The sequence below is a fragment of the Herpailurus yagouaroundi genome, unplaced genomic scaffold, assembly GCF_014898765.1.
Source record: "Herpailurus yagouaroundi ecotype Mexico unplaced genomic scaffold, PumYag 217, whole genome shotgun sequence".
Classification (NCBI taxonomy): Eukaryota; Metazoa; Chordata; class Mammalia; order Carnivora; family Felidae; genus Herpailurus; species Herpailurus yagouaroundi.
In genome coordinates this window covers 239,641-249,546 of record NW_024412448.1, presented here as the reverse complement: position 1 = coordinate 249,546, position 9,906 = coordinate 239,641, and the positions used below count along the sequence as shown (strand labels likewise).

The 9,906-nt window shown below is 58.3% G+C and overlaps 1 protein-coding gene across 6 annotated transcripts in view; it reads left to right on the top strand.

Annotated features, from left to right (window-relative positions):
• FDXR (ferredoxin reductase) overlaps positions 1 to 9,231 on the top strand; it is a 12,510-nt gene extending 3,279 nt beyond the window's left edge. For 3 of the 6 annotated variants that reach the window (XM_040456339.1, XM_040456340.1, XM_040456338.1), the window contains 10 exons: positions 4,629 to 4,724; positions 4,934 to 5,056; positions 5,236 to 5,349; positions 5,692 to 5,793; positions 6,615 to 6,722; positions 6,972 to 7,056; positions 7,189 to 7,388; positions 7,471 to 7,642; positions 8,492 to 8,662; positions 8,800 to 9,039. In XM_040456339.1, the coding sequence (XP_040312273.1) occupies positions 4,629 to 4,724; positions 4,934 to 5,056; positions 5,236 to 5,349; positions 5,692 to 5,793; positions 6,615 to 6,722; positions 6,972 to 7,056; positions 7,189 to 7,388; positions 7,471 to 7,642; positions 8,492 to 8,662; positions 8,800 to 8,930 (1,302 nt within the window). In that variant the 3' untranslated portion in view covers positions 8,931 to 9,039. Of the gene's footprint in view, positions 1 to 4,628; positions 4,725 to 4,933; positions 5,057 to 5,235; positions 5,350 to 5,691; positions 5,794 to 6,614; positions 6,723 to 6,971; positions 7,057 to 7,188; positions 7,389 to 7,470; positions 7,643 to 8,491; positions 8,676 to 8,799 lie in introns of all 6 variants that reach the window. The other 3 variants (XM_040456336.1, XM_040456335.1, XM_040456337.1) reach the window with 2 other exon arrangements.
• Positions 9,232 to 9,906: the final 675 nt, after the last annotated feature.

Below are 9,906 nucleotides of genomic sequence, written 5' to 3'. Positions count from 1 at the left end.
TGACTCGGCCCAGTGCCCCCCCGGGCGGGGGAAGTTCTTTGGCTCCAAATCAGGCAGGCAGATGGGAGGGCTGCTCTTTTTTTTTTTTTTTTTTTTTTTTAATTAAAAACCTGTATTTATTTTTATTTTTTATTAAAAAAAATTTTTTTTAACATTTATTTATTATTGAGAGACACAGAGACACAGAGCATGAGCATGGGAGGGGCCGAGAGATGGAGAGGCACAGAATCTGAAGCAGGCTCCAGGCTCTGAGCCATCAGCACAGAGCCCGACACAAGGCTCGAACTCACGGACCGCGAGATCATGACCTGAGCCGAAGTCTGACGCTTAACCGACTGAGCCACCCAGGTGCCCCAATTTTTTATTTTTTTTAAGTTCATTTTTATTTATTTTTGAGAGAGAGAGAACAAGCGAGGGAGGGGCAGAGAGAGAGGGAGACGGAATCCCAAGCAGGCTCTGCACTGTCAGCATGGCGCCCGATGTGGGGCTTGAACTGCCAAACTGTGAGATCATGACCTGAGTGGAATTCAAGAGTCAGATTTCCTGACTGGTAGGTGAGCCACCTGCGCCCCCACCCCCCACCCCTCAAATGTATTTTAATCGAAGTATAGTTGATACACAATGCTGCATTAGTTTCAGGCATTCAACGTAGTGATTCTCCCCCACCCAGTGTGTATGTTACGCTGTTATGTTTCCCCCTAGGGTAGCTACCGTCTGTCACCGTGCCCGGCTTTCACAGCACCGTTGACTGTGTTGCCTGTGCTGTACGTTTCATCCCTGTGACTTATTCATTAGATAACTGGAAACCTATGCCTCCCACTCCCCTTCACCCATTTTACCCATCCCTCCACCCTCTCCTCTCTGGCAACCATGAGCTTATTCTGCGTATTTATGGGTCAGAGCTGCTCTTAGGTACCACGCTAGGCTGTTCACTCAATAGTCCTTTCTTGGACACTGACACGTTCCAGGCACAGACTCAACAGTAGGAACATAGGTGTGAGCAGGACAGACATGAGCCCTATGCTCAAGGACATACCAGTCTAATGTAGGAGGGTTGTGGAGTGGAGAGGAAGAGAGTTTACAGCTTCTAAGCCTCTGATAGTGTAAGAAACTGGGGGTGGAGGGCGTGGCGTACAAAGAGCTGCACCCAACTCAGCCTGGAGGAGGAGGTGTCCAAAGTGCTGTCTGAAGGACAGAAGGAGCTGCCAGGTGGGCAAGGGGTAGGTGGCAGGCAAGAGAGGCCCAGGTGCAGAGAGCCCCATGGGCAAGGCCCGGAGGGCGGAGACAGTGTCCCTTTGGGGACAGGTGAGTTTGGGAAGACAGGCTTGTGTGTTAAGCGTGGAGAGCTGATGAGCCCAGAGCCAGGGCGCCTCGGAAGGCTCCGGCCGGGCCTGCAGGCAGGCAGTTTTTCATGGTGCTGTCCACTCACCTCCCCCTCCTTCCATCAGTCCCACGGGATAAGTATTTCCATGCATATTTCTGGGCCTACCTCACACCTGATCAAACTGGGGCTGGGGCCTAGGAATCAACAATTTAATTAAAAAAAAAAACTTTTTTACGTTTATCTATTTTTGAGAGAGAGAGAGAGAGAGAGAGAGAGAGAGAGAGACAGCAAAAGTGGGGGAAGTTGCAGAGAAAGAGAGGGAGACACAGAATTCGAAGCAGGCTCCAGGCTCTGAGCTGCCAGCACAGAGCCTGATGTGGGGCTCGAACCCATGAGCTGTGAGACCACATCCTAAGCAGAAGTCAGTTGCTTAACCAACTGAGCCACCCAGGTGCCCCAGGAATCAACAATTTTAAACAGACTCCCGGCCCCCGCCCCCCCCCCCAGGGGATTCAGAAGCCCACTGCTCTAAGTAGGTTGACTTCACTGAAAAGTTTTAGGCAAGCAGCCCATTTTGGACAGGAAAGTCTCTCTGCCTGTAGGGTAGACAGCGGAGCGGGGAGGCAGGACTAGGTGGCCAGTAGAGCAATGGAGAGCTGCGGATGTGGCAGCGGGGCACAGGAGGGGAGGATGACTGACCGACTGGGCAGGGTTGAGGGGAGCCAGGGAGGAGCCCCAGGTTCTAGCTTGGGCTCTGGGTGGATGGGATGGGAGGGAACAGGGGAGCAGAAGGGGAGAGTTTGCGGGGGAATGGGGAATTGACTTCCATCTGGATGGGTTTGAGGTGTCTGCAGTGTCATCCAGGGGGTCAGGTTTGGAGGGGACAGTCCGGGCAGGGGAGAGAGTGGAACAGCAGCAGGTCCATGGGAATCTGAGGTCACAGGAGGGAGTGGCTGCAGCTTCCCCAGGGAATGTGTGTCTGGGAGAGGGGAGGGGTCCCACATTGGAAGAACCTCAGAGAATGTTTTCATTGGGGGCAGGGGCAGAAGAGAAGAAGCCTGAGAAAGAGCAGCCAGAGGGGGAGGGGGGGGGGTTGAGTTAGAGAAGAGAGAGTTCTCTGAAGACAAGGTCGGCCATGAGAGATCTCAGTAAACACACCAGCAGGTCTAGCACTGGGGAGCTGGCCTTGGACTTGCATGAGGTGGTGTGACCAGGAGGGAAGGCTCCATAGCAGGAAAGAAGGATGAAAGATGAAAAGCCAGGTTGTGTATGATACGGACTGCCAGGCTGAGCAGTTTGCACTCTGTCCCTTGGTGGTGGGCAGGCAGGGCAGGTTTGTGGGCAAGGCGATTGCGTGCAGCAGTAACGGTAAAAGGCAGCTTTTTTTTTTCTTAATGTTTATTCATTTATTTTTGAGAGAGAGAGGGAGAGCACAAGTGGAGGAGGGGCAGAGAGAGAGAAGGAGACACAGAATCAAAGCAGCCTCCAGGCTCTTGAACTCTCAGCACAGAGCCCGACGCGGGGCTTGAACCCACAGAACTGTGAGATCCTGACCTGAGCCAAAGTCGGACATTTAACTGGCTGAGCCACCCAGGTGCTCCTCAAAGGGTGGCTTTTTGATTGAATGCTCACAGGGGTCAACTGCGGGGCTAAGGGCTTCGGGTCTCGCTCATTTGATCACAAGCATCACCCAGAAGAGCTGTTCTGTTGTAGGAGAAGTTAAGAAACTTCGCTGTGGGACAGAGCCAGACCGTGGAGGGGCTGGGGTTGGTCCCTGCGGAGTGGAGACAGCATCAGTGGGGCGTGAGGGAGGTGGTTCGGGCACTGCCTGTGGCTGGCCTGGATGGGGACAGTAGGAGGCACATGTAGCCACACACTGTAGACAAAGTCCTCAGACACTTAGACCGAGCGGACGTGCAGGGCTGACCTCTGCCAGCGAAACAGCAGCAGCAGCAGCAGCAGCAAACGGCACGTGGTCTCTATTTCATGTTCGCCAGGTAGAAACACGCAAGAATGTTAAAGCGTGGGAGGAAGACACAAGGAGCCTCCAGACATAGACCAAACACACATCTGGTGTTTACGTGAAAGCATGCAGGGAAGCCGTGCGGTTTCAAGGACTGTTAAGCAATTACAGTGGGTCTGATCCCTAACTGGCTCCTGCGCGATCACGGGGCTCTGTTCTCATAGTGCTATCGCACTCGACAGCCTTGAGACCCGAACATCGCTGATGTTTCAGCAATTACACCATTCACTTTCCCGGGGCCTTACAGTTCTCCAGAAATAACTCCCCCGGCACGTTCGGACAGGTGGGTGGTGGGGAGCCTGGACTTGGGCACAGGCAGTGGGTGGAGGGCAAGAGGGGATTTGGACAAAGGTGAGGAGGTGAGTGTGAGCCTTTGTAGGGGTGAGGGCGACTGGCGGGCAGGAGCTCATTTGGCTGGAGTCCCATTGAATCGGGAGCATCACAGCAAGAGCCTCGGATGGGGGTGCCCCAAGGCAGGGCAGTGTCATCCGTGGGAGCCCCAACCTCTTGACTCCAAACCCGCTGTGGCCCAGCATCTCTCACGGTCCTGACCTGGATGCTTCCCAACACCCCCGAGAGGGGGCTGTTATCTGTCCCAGTTTGCAGAGGAAGAATCTGACACCCAGGCAGATCTCAGGACTGGCCAGGGCCGTGTGACTGGTCGGTGGCAGAGCCAGACCCGACTTGTCTGCCCAACCGCAACCCTTTGCTTTCCCCGTGGCCCCTGTAGGTGCTCCAGAGGGCAGGCCACGTGGGACCACCGTATAAGTGAGCTCGTTTTTTCTAAGACCAAGAGTGAGCCGCTTCGATCTCCTTCTCCCTTCCACATCCCTCCCTCCCATGTCTTGTGGACCCCTTTTCCAGCAGGATGATTGTGGAGGCTAGAGCTAAGGCGGCTCTCAAGTTCAAAGCGTAGTTCTCAGCTCATCAGACTGGCTGAGCATTTCTAGAAGTATGGGAGGGTTCAAAGGCAGGGCTGCGTGTCATGCCTGAGCCAAGTGGGTGATGAAGCTCCCCGGCCGCAACTCCAGTGGCGGGAGAGCTGCCTCCTTCCTCCCCTCGCGATGGGCTGGCAGTCCCGAGGGCTGACCTCGGCTGCCCGTGCCACCATGCTGCCCGAGTCCTCTTGTCCGGGTCTCCAGGCTGCTGGGGAGTTGGGGGCCCCTCTTTCTCCTTGTGTCCGCCCCCCGCTGAGCTGGGCTCTCCTGCCCCATTGGGGATGGGAGGAGCCCTAGGGCCCAGCCTCTTCCTCAGCCCCACCGACTGTCGCCCTCTCCCCAGCACCACCCCCAGGCCCACGTGGACATCTACGAGAAGCAGCTTGTGCCCTTCGGCCTGGTGCGCTTTGGCGTGGCGCCCGACCACCCCGAGGTGAAGGTGGGTCTCTCTGGGCCCGAGGAGGGGGTTTGGAGACGGGTTAAGGTGAGGAGGGAAAGGGGGCTCCCTGGCTGCATGGAATGACCCCGGGTGCTCTGTGTGGATGTCACACGGGTTCCCGCCTGGGGACATTGTGAGGCGAGGGTGGCTCAGGCATGGTTCCTGAAGTGCCTGGCCCCTAACCCCTTCCCCTCTGGGGCCTGTTGCAGAATGTCATCAACACCTTTACCCAGACGGCTCGCTCGGCCCGATGTGCCTTCCGTGGCAATGTGGTGGTGGGCAGGGACGTGGCTGTGCCGGAGCTCCGGGCGGCCTACCACGCTGTGGTGCTGGTGAGTGCCCACGGGTGGGGGGCAGGGTGGGCAGGGGATTGGGGCAGGGCGGCCGCTGGCCGAGGGATGGAAGGTGGTAGGGGTGAGGCCCAAGCCACTGGGCAGGGGAGCTGGGAGGAGGGCTACCAGGGTCTGCCTGGCCCCTTAGCTGGTGCCAAGCACTCTGGGTCTTTCCTCAGAGCTATGGGGCAGAGGACCATCGGGCCCTGGAAATTCCTGGTGAGGAGCTGCCTGGGGTGTTCTCGGCCCGGGCCTTTGTGGGCTGGTACAATGGGCTTCCTGAGAACCGGGAGGTGAGTTTGGGGAGCACTCCTGCTACTTCTTCCTCCCCACCCCTCAGCCAGCTCTTGGGTGCCGCAGCTGGGGGACGAGGGAGCCGCTGTCCAAAACTGGGAGGTCCCCAGTGAGATGAGATGTGAAGCATCAGGCTGCCTGAGGGGGGAGGTCAGCCAGGGAAGGCCTCTGGGAGAAGGCGGGGCTGGGTAGGAGAGGAGGGGCTTCCTCTGAGGCTCAGGTGGGGTGGGCTTTCTGAGTGTAGGGAAGCCTGGGGGCTCGACTGGGGATTGGGCATGAGCTGAGATGAGACTGACCGGGGCCAAAGCTAGGGGAGCCCTACCCGGACCTCTCCCTACTAGCTGGCACCAGACCTGAGCTGTGACACAGCCGTGATTCTGGGGCAAGGGAATGTGGCTCTGGATGTGGCCCGGATCCTGCTGACCCCACCTGAGCACCTGGAGGTGAGTGGGTAGGTCAGGGGCTGGAGGCGGGGTGGGGGGTGGGGGGTGTGGGGAGGCTGGGGACACACTGAGGAGAGGGTGCCACTGCCTGCAGGGTTCAGGCCTCATCCTCCAAACTGAGCTCAGTGCCTCTGTTTCCCTATGGTGCCAGGCAGAAGCCTTCCGAAAGGCAGCCCGTGAGCTTTTTCTCATACTGTTTCCGCTTTGCTTTCTGCACTCTAGCTACGTGGGCCCTAAAAAACAAACAAACAAACAAACAAACAAACAAACACCTATTCAGTGTGTACATCACTCCCCCTGCCAGTTAACCTGTGTTCATCTTTTAGTTCTTGGCTCAGCTGTCCCTTCCTCCAGGAAGCCCTCCAGTACTGCCTTAATAGGTCTGTTTCCCTATAATACCCTCTCATAGACTTGTCTACTTCTGTTTCAAGGCACGTTACCGCCATGACAATTTTATACTTATTAGTGAACATTTGGTAAGTGTCACTCTCTCTTACCAAATCAGAAGCTCTGTGAGGGCCAGCACCGTGTCTCTTTTGCTTACCACTGACACCCCACCCCCAAGCCCCTTGCCTAGTGCCTGGCCCAAGCAAAACACTGAGTGGACACTTGTTGAACGAAAGAGCAGGAAGGAGCCTGGCTGGCTACTAGTTGGAGCCGTTTGCAGAATTGGAGGCAGTGCTCCATCTGGCCACCAGGTGGGGCAGTGGTGCCGTTTCAGGCTGCAGAGCTTCTCCCCACTTAGGGTAGGGAAACAGCCAAATGAAAAGGCCCCTTGCCTGGTCAGTGCCCGATGACTTTAAGCCCTCCTTTTGTGCCAGAAAACGGACATCACAGAGGCTGCCCTGGGGGTACTGAGGCAGAGTCGGGTGAAGACGGTGTGGATAGTGGGCCGACGCGGACCCCTGCAAGTAGCCTTCACCATTAAGGTGCCGGGGCCAGAGGGAGAGGGGTCAGGGTCCCAAATAGATGGTCTGCCCTTGGGAGGTGTGGCAGGACTGAGCCCCTGAGAATGGCTCCTGCCTACGGTGGAAGAGGGGGAGCCCGGCAGGGCCCTGGGGCCTAGTGCCTTCTGTGGTGGCAGGTGGGGTGTCTCCCCTGTGGTCTGGTCTCTGGGGTGGGCTCCAGAGTGGACAGTGCTCTGGGCCTGAACTCCTCCCCTACCTCCCATCCCCAAGGAGCTTCGGGAGATGATTCAGTTACCAGGAACCCGGCCCATTTTGGATCCTGCGGATTTCTTGGGCCTTCAGGACAGAATCAAGGGTGAGGGGCCCTGACCTGGCCCCCCAGCTCTCTAGGGAGGGGATGGTCTAGGTCAGACAGGGCTCGGGGGAGAGCACTGGGGGCAAGGGCTGTAACCCAGGGCCAGGCCTGAGATGTTCTCATTGCTGACAGAGGTCCCCCGCCCGAGGAAGAGGCTCACAGAACTGCTGCTTCGAACAGCCACGGAGAAGCCAGGGACAGCGGACGCTGCCCGCCAGGCACCGGCCTCCCGCGCCTGGGGCCTCCGCTTTTTCCGATGCCCCCAGCAGGTGCTGCCATCACCAGACGGGCGACGGGCAGCAGGCATTCGCCTGGCAGTCACCAGACTGGAGGCAAGTCTCATGTTACTCAAAGATACCCGTCTTCTCAACTCTCCCCACCCCAGCCCGGTGTTGCCCACGCTTTCCTCAACAGGGTGTCGGTGAGGCTGCCCGGGCAGTGCCCACTGGAGACACGGAAGACCTCCCTTGTGGGCTGGTACTGAGCAGCGTTGGGTATAAGAGCCGTCCCATCGACCCCAGTGTGCCCTTTGACCCCAAGCTTGGGGTCATCCCCAATATGGAAGGCCGGGTTGTAGATGTGCCAGGTGAGAGGATGCTGAAATCTGGGCACGAAATCATGGTGGGGGATGGAGAGGCTGGCGTCACCTGGGGCCGTTCATTCATTCATTCGGCCAGTGACATGCACTAAGAAACCGCTCTGAGCCAGGACGCTGTTCCGGGATGCTGTCCTGGGACCCAGCCACCCTCCTCCTGGCTCTAGCTAGGAGGGAGGTTCTCAGTCTAGCCGACATGCCCACATATGCCTGGTGATCTAGTCGGTCACTTGACTGAGGTGTGCTTTGGGCTAGGCCCCTGTGCTCGGTGCTGGGACTAGAGAGGAAACCACAGCCCCTGTCCTAAAGGAGCCTCCAGTCTGATTAAATACCCATTCATTCATTCTGCTAGTATTTTTTTTTAAATTTGTTTTACATTTATTTATTTTTGATGGAGAGAGAGCATAAGCGGGGGAGGGGCAGAGAGAGAGGGAGACACAGAATCTGAAGCAGGGTCCAGGCTCCGAGCTGTCAGCACAGAGCCCAACGTGGGGCTTGAACCCACGAACTGCGAGATCATGACCTGAGCTGAAGTCAGACGCTCAACCGACTGAGGCACCCAGGCGCCCCATTCTGCTAGTATTTAGAAGGGCCTGCTAAGACTGGAGGCGGGCCAAGACCCATCTCCTACCCTCAGGGAGCTCCTGGTCGACAGGGAGATTGAGATGGAAGGGGTGGTGTGATATGAACAGGTTGAGAAGAGTCCAAGGCCGCGGGCCAGCGCGGGTATGCTCGGGGTGTGCACGTGTGTGTATGCACAGGTGTGTGCCCTGGGGGCTTAGACTTGCCAGAAGTATCCAGCTACCTGTCCTTTCCTGACCCTTTGTTATCCCCTGCCAGGCCTCTACTGCAGTGGCTGGGTGAAGCGGGGGCCCACAGGCGTCATCGCCACCACCATGACTGACAGCTTCCTCACCGGCCAGATGCTGTTGCAGGACCTGAAGGCTGGGCTGCTGCCACCGGGTCCCAGGCCTGGCTATGCAGCCATCGAGGCCCTGCTCAGCAGCCGAGGTCTGGGCCCCATGTGAGCTCTTGGGAGGTGTGGTGGGCAGCCCTGGGCCTTTCCGCTGCTTGGGAAGGGTGCTCTGGGCTGGAGGTGGGGCTGGAGGAGGAGGTGGAGGCAGTGACTTCTCTTCCCTGTGCCTCAGGGGTCCGGCCTGTCTCTTTCTCGGACTGGGAGAAGCTGGATGCCGAGGAAGTGTCCCGGGGCAAGGGTGCTGGGAAGCCCCGGGAGAAGCTGCTGGATCCTCAGGAGATGCTGGGGCTGCTGGGGCGCTGAGTCTAGATCCCAGCCTGGCAGGGACGGAAGGCATGCTGTGCAGGGGAGAGGGGCCTGGGTCAGCCAGAGGGACTCTGCGCCACAGCTGTCTCACCTGCCTGCCCTGGCACGGGGCGTTGGCCGCCTCTTTTCCAGGGCCCTCTGCGCGCTTTCCCCTGGCGAAAGGTCACCCTCGTCAGAGATAACTTTAGGGGTGGGTGGAAGTGCAGGCTGACTTTCCTCCCTCCCAGCTCTTTCCCGCCGGACCGTGGAGGGTCACCAGGTCAGGAATGTACTGGAAATAAAACAGCTGTGACGGAGGGCCAGTGGTTGGTGTGCAGCTTCTTTTGGGGCCCGGGGTCACCTTCCAGCCACGGCTCCCCGCCTGTCACCAGGTGGCGCTGCAGAGCCAGCTCCCTGCTCTGGGGACTCTTGGGGGCCAGGGTGTTTGGCAGTCAGGCCTGGAACCCACTGTCCCTCTCGCGGCTTGGCTCTGCTGCTGCGGCCTGCCTGCCTTCTGCTCACACCTCAGGCACCCTGGGACCCCATCGTGCCTGCTCCGCGGGTGCCTCGGGCCAGTTCCCTTTCTGGTTAGCCCCCCCGTAGAACCAAAACAAGAAGAGAAAAAGTGGGAGTGAGGAGTCAGGCAGCAGCTCGCCTCAGGCCCGCCTTGTGGCCCAGAGGGTCCAACCTGTCTTGGTGTCCAGCCACAGGGACAAGCCTTTTAAAAACAGCACCTCAGTCTCTGTAGTACTTTGCAGTTTATGAGGCGTGTTCACCGTCTTTTGTGCCAGTCCCCAAGAGGCTGGTCTCACTTTAGAGAGCGAGGGATCCTCGAACGAACTGGCCCAAGGTCACACAGCTAGTGAGCTGCGTGCTCGAACCCAGGGCTCCAGGCGGGCTGTTGGTTTCTCCGAGGCCGCACTTGGCCCCAAGTGTCGGGTCTGGGGACGCAGTCCCGGAGAGGGGAGAAGGGACCCAGGCGTCCCGCGCGCGG